Source organism: Lolium rigidum, chromosome 2 (assembly GCF_022539505.1).
Source record: "Lolium rigidum isolate FL_2022 chromosome 2, APGP_CSIRO_Lrig_0.1, whole genome shotgun sequence".
Lineage (NCBI taxonomy): Eukaryota > Viridiplantae > Streptophyta > Magnoliopsida > Poales > Poaceae > Lolium > Lolium rigidum.
The window spans coordinates 79,369,431-79,378,699 of record NC_061509.1 but is presented as its reverse complement, the minus strand read 5'-3'; the positions used below and the strand labels follow the sequence as shown (position 1 = coordinate 79,378,699).

General features: G+C 49.1%; 1 protein-coding gene across 1 annotated transcript; it reads right to left on the bottom strand.

Annotated features, from left to right (window-relative positions):
• Window positions 1–5,610: 5,610 nt before the first annotated feature.
• LOC124692003 (lipoxygenase 2.3, chloroplastic-like) lies at window positions 5,611–9,043 on the bottom strand. The gene is made up of 6 exons (XM_047225303.1): window positions 8,614–9,043; window positions 8,234–8,499; window positions 7,881–8,118; window positions 7,472–7,795; window positions 7,310–7,395; window positions 5,611–7,216 (listed from the first exon to the last, which is right to left on the bottom strand). Exons 1-6 carry the CDS (start codon window positions 8,951–8,953, stop codon window positions 5,783–5,785), a joined length of 2,688 nt encoding a protein of 895 aa, XP_047081259.1. The 5' UTR covers window positions 8,954–9,043; the 3' UTR covers window positions 5,611–5,782.
• Between the last annotated feature and the right edge of the window lie 226 nt (window positions 9,044–9,269).

Sequence of the window (9,269 nt, the reverse complement as noted above, 5' to 3'; positions counted from 1 at the left end):
CCCGACCCTCCTGGCCGAAGGAATCGGCCCGGGAGGCCCCCAATCGACGGTGACATCCCCGTCTTCGTCGTCACCGGCGCAGCCTCCGTCGAAGCTCGCCGGCGTTCCTCAGCTCCTCCGGCCGCGCCGTCTCCACCATCGCCACCAGGGTGATCCCCTCTACCTCCCCATGCCCTTGCCCCGCTCTCTCCTCCTCTGTAGCGGCTCCGCGCCGAGCTCCTGCGCCCGGCCGCCGCTCGGCCTCGTCACCGGCCATGCTCTGGTGACCAATAGGTCGCGGCGCCGCCACCGTCCGACTCGCCGTGGTCGCCCGCGTCGAACGCGCTAGGCCGCGCGTCCAGGGGAGCTCTCTGGAGCCGCCTCTGCATGGTCACCGGCGGTCACCGCCGGAGTTGACCACCGGCAGTTGACCCCGTGGGACCCGCCACCCTTTTTCTTTTCATTTTGTTTTATTTCTGTAAATGAAAATAAATTGACATGTGGGCCCTTTTGTCAGATTTTTAATATTTTCAGAAATATTTTAGGAAATGATTAAATCTATGACATGTGGGTCCAGTCTGTCAGGATTTTAACATTTTCCAGGATTTTCGTAAATGATTTAAAATGAATAAAACTTGTAAAATTCATAACTTATTCATTTTAAATCAGAAAAATATGTATAATATATCAAAATTTTCAGAAAAATGAGATCTACATTTTGGTTACATAATCATGCATTCATAAACAACTTTGAACCCTAGTTGTTTTAGAAGAACTAATTGTACCCCTCTGAGGCTCCGGAACTAGTAACCCTAGTCCCGTCGAACCCCAGTTAAAATGATGATCATGTCTTAAGGTTAGTTTAAGTACCTAATTAACATGTCATGCCATCATCCTTGTATGTGCATTGCATCAATGCCATGTGTTGATTGTTATTCTACCTTTCCGGTGTTTGCTTCTTCGCGATCGATAGAGCAAGTGCCGAGACGATGAAGATCGACAACGACGCAACTAAATACTTGTCCACCGATGAACAAGTCAAGCATGGGATCTCCGAAGATCCACATTGGTTTGTCAGGGACAAAGGCAAGCCCTAGCCTGGTTCATATTATGATTTCGAAATGCTTTTACTTCTGATTCCTACATATTGCATACGATTCCAATATGTTTTATCGGCAGATATAGCTATCCTATGTGTGTTGCATTTACCATCCTTGTAGCCTAAATACTCGACCCATCGCTCCCCAGCAAGACTAGGTTTGAGCTATGTGTGCATCGCTAGAGCCGTTATATCGAATATGCTTAGCCATGCTTAGTTGACGAATTCTGATCCATCCGGTTGATGAATCAAAGATGCAAATGAACCTAGTATGGCAGGATGACGTGGTAAGACCAGTGATGATAATTAAACATGCTTAAAGGCTTGGATGGGCCGCCACATGGGGATGTGGTGATTTGACTCGTTCTCGCCGATACTAGGACCTGAGGTTCTCGCCTTCGGAACCAAGACTGAGCGTACAGCCACACGGGGCCCATGGGAACCCCTTGGCCCGAACTTGCCTAGCTTACCCATGAGTCAATTAGTTTGCGAGTTCCATTTGGCATTCTGCATGGCGAAGGCGTGGAAAAGGTTTTCAAAGGTGCATCATACATGGCGTGGCCGGGGTGAAGGATGTCGGAGGCATTGAACTCGGATCCCCTGCACACAATTACCGGGACCGCCTCAGAGAATGGCTACCTACGATGACGGAGTTCCCCAGTTAGATTGACTCATGGAATAGGCGAAGTAAGGGAAAGGTTTTGGTCGACCACCCTCTACCGGCACGCCAAGGAAGCGTGAACATGACGGCGCTAAGAGTCGGTCGGCGCGTGTGGGTAAAGTTGTACACCCCAGCAGGGTAAATCTTTTCGAAAAGCCGTGTCCACGATTATGGACGACTTGGGGAAGGACGTGTTGATCATAGAGTACTTTAACCTAATCATAAAACTTGGAATCAATGTGTGATAAGGATCCCTTCTCAGGGTATCGAGAGGGTGATCCTAGTTGATAGGTTCAGCATATGATGAAGATTCGGTGGAGTCAATATGATGATCAGTAGAGCTAGAGATATCGCTCTCTTATCCCCTTTTAAAAATGATCTAAATAGACGAGCTTTTGCTCCCTCTTGTTTTACAAAGGAAAACTGGTTTTACGCAAAATAAGCTCCACATAAAGCCTCGCATACCAGCTTTGCTAAAAGGTTATACTAAGTCTTGCTGAGCCCCTGTACTCAGCTTTGCATGCTTTGTTTCAGACGAAGTCGCTCCAACAAATGAAGGTTACTAGGTCGACATCGACGAGTAGCTTGGGATTCCCAGGTGGCAGCCTGGAATCTATGGGCTGGGACGTCGCCGTTATGCTCCTGGCCTCTTAGGCCTTTTCTATCTTGCTATTTAGAATAGCATAACTTTTCTTCCGTTGATTGATGAGTTGTCAGGTCAGTGACCTCTGCTTGTAATACTTTGGTTCTTCGCTCAGTTATGAGTTTGTATTACTCTTTGAGTCGTAGAGTCACTGTTGTGTTACCGATTCCCACCCTATAGGCCCTAGAGATCTAGGTTAGGCTTATGCCAGATGGAGATCTGGGTTTGTCTAGCCCCGACCTCCGGGGTCCCCACACTCGGGCCGCACCACTGGTCCTCTTTTGGCCTCTGGGCCACGCTCGTGAGGTTCTAGTGCTCCATGTTATCATCTTCGTGAAATCATAATCCTCGAAACATCCCAAGTCAATTTGACTTTGTTTAGGTCCCTGAAAGTTAAAAATACACAAAATAGAGAATTCCTGTTCTACATAGTTATAACCAAAATAAAAAGGGCCATTGGTAAATCTCTAGAAATCAATATAAAACATGATCATAACATTATATAAGTTTCTAATATGTGGGAATATGTACCAATAACCTACAAAGTTCATGTATGCATTTTACATGCATCAATCGCCCATATATCGCGAGTGCTACTTTCGTCGTTGGTTTCAGATGGAGACGGACTTGTTCAAGTACATCACGGAGGCGGTGAAGTTGCATGACAGAGCAAAGGAGGAATGCAACTGGCTTACTTTGACATAGCACATTTTAGATGGTGACTGTTGCATTGTGCATGATCGCATATGGAATTCTGGCGGATCTTGTCGATGAGAACTTGGCAATGGGTGAGAGCTCCACCATTGTTTGTGGCAAGTGCTTTGTTGTTGCCATTGTTGAAGTGTTTGTTGGGGAGTACTTGAGAGCTCTCAATACTCGGGACTCGGCTAGACTTCGGCGACCAATGTCGCTCGTGGTTTCCCTATCATGCTTGTCTCCATCGATTGCATGCTTCAGAGGTGGAAGAACTGTCCTGCAACTTGGCATGGACAGTTCAAAGGACACAAGAAGAATCCACTATTATTCTTGAAGCTGTTGCCGACCAGGAGCCATGGATTTCTCATGCTTTCATTGGCATGATGGGCTCTTGCAATGACATCAATGTGCTTTAGATGTCACTGCTCTTTGCAAGGCTAGCCAACGGAGAGACCTTGGCGGTGCAGTATGTATCCAACGGCCAGACCTACGACAAAGGCTACTACCTTGATGATGGCATCTATACGAAGTGGGCTACATTTGTGAAGCCTCTCGGCAGCCCCTCAGGTAGAAAGAACAAGACTTTCACTGTGCTCAAGCGGCTGCTCGGAAGGATGTTGAGAAAGAATTTTGGATTTTGCAAGCCCAATTTTCTATTGTTTGAGGTCCGGCGAACTTATGGGATCAAGAGATCCTTTGGTACATCATGATGGCTTGTGTGATCATGCATAACATGGTCATTGAGAACGAGCATGTTCAAGATGTGGACGGGTATCACTACGAGTTGGGTATCCAGTGTCGTGCAATGGCAGCGAGACCGCACAACCCGCCTCATCGAGTGCTATCATGCCATCCGTGATGAAGATACCCATGAAGTATTTAGAAGGATCTCATGGAGGAGTGGTGGACATGGTGGGGACAACAACAAAGTGGTAGACGTCATTGAATTATGTGATGAACTATGTGTGTTTGTGACAAACTATGCATGTTTGTGAGTTAATTTATGTGCAAGTTGATGAAGAACTATCCGTGTAATAATGATGAACTATTTGTGTTATGTAATATTTAGTATTGCTTGGATTTTATTTGTGTTTTCAAAATATTTTATATGAGATTCATCCATATGTTTGCAAATCTGAAATATATATCACCTAGGTGGTGATGTAAAATACATCATCTCCTGGAACACTTCCAGAAGTGAGGTGATGTATTTTATATCATCTGACTTTTGTGAGCACAAATTGGTGATGTAAAAACAGGAAAAGGAGTAAAATCAGGGGAGTGGTGTTTTGGAACATGGGAGCATATGCTCCCTCTATTTTGAAATGCATCTTACACATATTTTGAATTTCAAAAAAATTGAAACCAAAAATTCGCATGTAAATCTTCTCGTGCTACAAAGTTGTTTCATAAAAAATCGACTTATCATGTGACGTGTGTAAAAATGACAAAACTCAGTGCTAAAAATAATGCTTTTCACAAGATAAGTTTTCTCTTTTTTATATAGACCACAAAAAATATTAGTTTTTCGTGAAACTTGACGAACGAACATATATTATGAAGATGTACTTGTAAAATTTTTTGTTAAATTTTTTCGACATTTTGAAATATAATTTTTTGGTAGAGGGTGCATACGCACCCGGGAGCCGAATTGAATTTCCGTAAAATCAGGTGATGTAAAATACAACACACGTTATGTAAAATACATCATCTCTTGGAGACGCTCTAATGTTTTAAAAAGTGACATATGGTCTAAAACTGCGCAGTCATAAAATTGAACGGTGTTTTATTTTCAATATTATATGATTGTTCGTCCTTTTGGCCCCTGGATAGTTTACTATTATATTCCTTGCAGATAATTTTCTTAAGTTCATCATTACCTTGTAAAACCTCCCATATTGATTTATCTAAGGTAGATTGGAAGTCAGTGTACCTTTCATCATGACATCTCTGGGGTTTTTTAGGTGTATGATATTTTCTGATTTATTGCTCGTTAAGATGGAGAGGTGAGAGACAGGATTTCATTTTCATAAATTTTTCATATGTAGTTGTGCTTATTCCAATATTCTATCGTTGTTTACCATGTTCCTCGATGGGATTATCTACTTTTTATCATTTTCTTCTACTTTTCAGAAATTATGCTCGTATTCATCAGTGTATCTGGTATGATAAAATACACGTATTGTTTTGTTGTTCTCTGTGGTTTGATCTAGTTTGTTCAAATCCATATGAACTTGCAAAACCTAAATATTACTTCTCAAAATCTAGCCTCACCATAGCAATAGGGCACTACGAGTTGGTGAGTGGAATTGATGGTTCAATTTGTAAACTCACGCATTTTGTTTCCTTGGCATCTGTAGTAGAAGACGGTGATCTCGGTGTTGGCAAACGATTATTGTTGTGGTCTTCTTTCTACATATGTGTGTAATCCATTATTGTGGTATTTATTTGTAGCTTTGACATTTTTGGTTTATTATATCATTGAAGAGTAGTATAATAGTACAAGTTGCTGGCTGTCAAATGTATGGCAGATGGATTGAAAATGTTGTCATGTATAAATCATAGTTTCATACTCCTTTTGAAGGCATAACTGCTATAATTAGTACGAGTTTCTCGTTGCAATAGTATTAGAAATTTAGAATCAACTCACTAATAGCCGAAACACACTAGTACATACCCTTCCCTGCCTGTGTCACGTACAGCATCAGATGGAGATGCTGTAAGGGATGCCCATCCCAGTGACCCCAGGCTCTGAGAATGGTTTGAGCAGCTCGTATGGCACGATGCCAGCGCCGCACCTGTTCTTGTTCTCTGGGTTGTTGTTTTGCTCGTCGATGGATCCCTCCACTTCCTTGAGCCTGCCGCTGAACTTCTCAAATGCGGCCTTCACCATGGGCTCGGCCATCCACGCTGGCTCGCCGTACTCTCCCATATACTCCTCGTCGGGCGAGTGTGAGGAGAGAATGTCCAGCGTCGCCATCACCTTGATGGCCTGCATTTGGGATGGGAAGCTATGCAGCAGAACCTCCTCCGGCCTGGCCAAGAATTTCTTCATCTCGTCTTCCCGGCTCTCCTCCACCGGGATGTTCGTCCGCACCACAGTGGGGCGGTTGGGGAAGTACCCAGCATAATGGTATTGCCCAAAATTGACGGCGGCGTGGTGGCCGGATGTGACCCACATGATGGTGTTCAGAATCTGGACGAGGTTATCCTTAGAGTCGCACACCGGCCACCACGGCTCGTCCTTCTTGTCCGCGTGCCCCTTGGTACGCACCTCCTCCCACCATGCCTGAAGCTCCTGGTCGCCAATGATGTCCTCATCGGACTTATAGTAGATATTTACGTAATCGGTCGCCCACTGCTTGATACAGTCCCAGATCTGGAGCCCGTCGTTGGCGTACGGGTAGTCCTTGATGGTGAGCTCAAGCTCACCGTCCTCCCGGCGCATGGCGAGTCCCCGGCTGACGAGGTCCTCCGGCAGCGCCTCCGTATTGAACTGCCAGGTCGCGCCGTAGGCGACGGAGCTGAGCTCGACGGAGTACTTCCCCGGCCAGAATGCGTCCTCGATGATGCCGTCCGCGTTGATGAGGCTTTCTCTGGCTAGCGCGTTGATCTCCATGGTGTAGCGGAAGTGCGGGTGCAGGAGGCGGTACACCGGGTGCATCCGGCTGAGCTGCCGGTTGGTGGCGATGATGTAGGGCTCGACGCAGGCGTGCGTGCGCAGCCAGTGGCTGACGAGCTGGTGGTAGCCGGTGTCGTGGGTGAGCACGTGCGCCTTGGCCAGCTTCCACAGCCACGACTGGGTGGCGTCGTTCCCGCTCGTGAAGGCGCGCTTCCACTGCGGCTTGGTCGGCGACTGCGGCCGTGTCAGCTCGATGGCCAGCGGCATCAGCGTTCCCTCGTCGCCGAGGAAGAAGACGGTGCGGGACCCGTACAGCGTCCTGTCCGGCAGCTCGCGCACCTTGTGAACGTACGGAAGGAACACGTCGTGGTAGTCCAGCATGAACAGCCGCTTACTCTCCAGCGCCTCGTCCACCGTCATGAGACCGTTCATCATCTTCTCGAGGAGCTCCCTGGTCAGCGCCGACTCCGGCGGGCCGTACACCGCAGGGTCGAGCTTGCTCACGATGGGGAATTCCTGCACAATTGCGAGCTCAGTGTAAACGATTGTTTTACCGCATTTGATACTGTATGTTTTTATTGCATTTTCATTTCTGCATCTGATAGCTACCGTGAGAAGGCGGATGCAGATAGGGTTGAGCCCCGCGAGCGTCTGCCTCGCGAACTCCTCGTCTCTGAACCACGAGAACCTGTCCCCTGCAAAACCATGTTGATGATCAGTATATAATTGATTGTGACACGTGCTCAAGCAGGCGGCGGCGGTGGTGCTCACTCTCGACCATGTGGGGAACCTCGAAGCGGAGGACGTGCTCGGTGGTGTTCTCGATCATCTGGACGACTCGGGGGATGACGTCTCTGATGATGTGCAAGGAGGCGCCGGCGTCGGCGGGGAGCGGGATGCCATCGCTGTAGAGGTCGTCGATGGACGGGAAGTGCGGGAAGTTCTCTGACTTTTTTATCAGCGGAGCTAGCGCCGGCAGGATGGCATGCAATCCCGTCCGCAACGTCGTCGCGCTGAATGTCAGCCCTTTAATGCCCGAGAACTGTTCGTCACGCGGCACGTACACCGTCGAGCTCCTCTTCTCCGTCTTTGGGTCTGCTTTTTTTCAGTTTAATTAATTCTGTTACGGTTCATTCTTGATCGATTCAGTCAATTGATATCTGCAGATTGATGTGCGCACCGATGGTGGTCATGGGGCGACCGGTGCGGCACCGGCGAGGGTAGGGGTACTCCTTGCTGCCGAGCACGGGGCGTCTGTGCTGGATGTTCGTGTCAGGGTCGCCGAGGTCGTTGTAGGTGTCGTAGTCGTAGACGCGGTCATGAAACTTGCGCTCGCCTTGCCCGTCCCCGCGCAGCGTCTCCAGCTCCTTCTTCCTCAGCGCCTCGATTCCCGGCGGCGTCTGAGACGGCAGGTACGACTGCAACATATATATGCCCACGCACGCATGGTTAATTCCTCCGATCCGGACGGTGCCGTGCCCATCGGCATCCACGGAGAGTTTCATGGCAGGTGGATGTGACTAGCTTCATTACCCTGACGGAGAAGAAGACGCGCGGTTCGGGGTTGTCGAACTTGGAGTGCACCCAGGAGTCGATGTGGAAGGTGGTGGCGGTGCTCTCGTCGCCGCCAGTGATGAGCTTGATGTCCTTGAGGAACATCTCCCTGTGGTGCTCGTTCTCCACCAGCACCGCGCCCACCGGCCCGAATGACGCCGGCACCGAGATCTTTGCTTCGTACGTCCCTGGTGTCAGCGTCATGTGCGCGAATGCCTTCACTTTCTCCCTCTCACTTCCCGTCTCTACGCAAAGAAAAAAAAACGGGCCCTTATTAGTGATGTGAAAACAAATCAAGAACTGTGCATCCATGCACAGTTCCCCAGCCACAAATTAACCAGAGAGAGAGAGAAACTCACTGGGGTCGAGCTCGGAGCTGACGAGCTCCAGGAGCAGCGTCTTGCCGAAGAGGTCCTGGATGTCGTCGAGGCCGCGGGAGACGTACATGGAGGCCGGCGCCGCCTGCGCGGTCACAATGGCCGTCACCGTAAGGTTCCTCTCCTTGGTCTTCACGGACGTCGTGACGCCGGTGGCCTCCTCGGTCGACACGCAGCTAATCCTGCGCGTCCTGACCCGGCCGCCGCCGGCTTTCGAGGCTCGCCTCTGCTGGCTGCTGGCTGCCGCCGCAGTGGCGAAAAGAGGCGAGGCAACATTGCCGCTCTGCGCGGAGAGCACCAGAGGCTGCTTCAGATGGATCATGGTTGCACCGGCAGGACTGCTATAGGTTGAGCTTCGAGACCACTGTGCGTGCCTCCCTCTCACTCTGTGCGTCCAGGCCAGGCTGCGTCTTTCTCTCTGAGTATATGGTGCTAGTTATAAAGAAGGAAAACGCTGACGTTCCCCCGGGGGAACAGCGTTCTAATCCCCCGCCTCCCCACACACGCCACGTTCATGTGGGGTCCACCCACGTTCTCATCATCTCCCTTATCTTCTTCTCTCTGTCCCCAAATCAAGTGCGCCATCGACGCCGTGCCTCGCGCCCCCGCGCCACCACGCGCCACCACCGCCGCGCCTC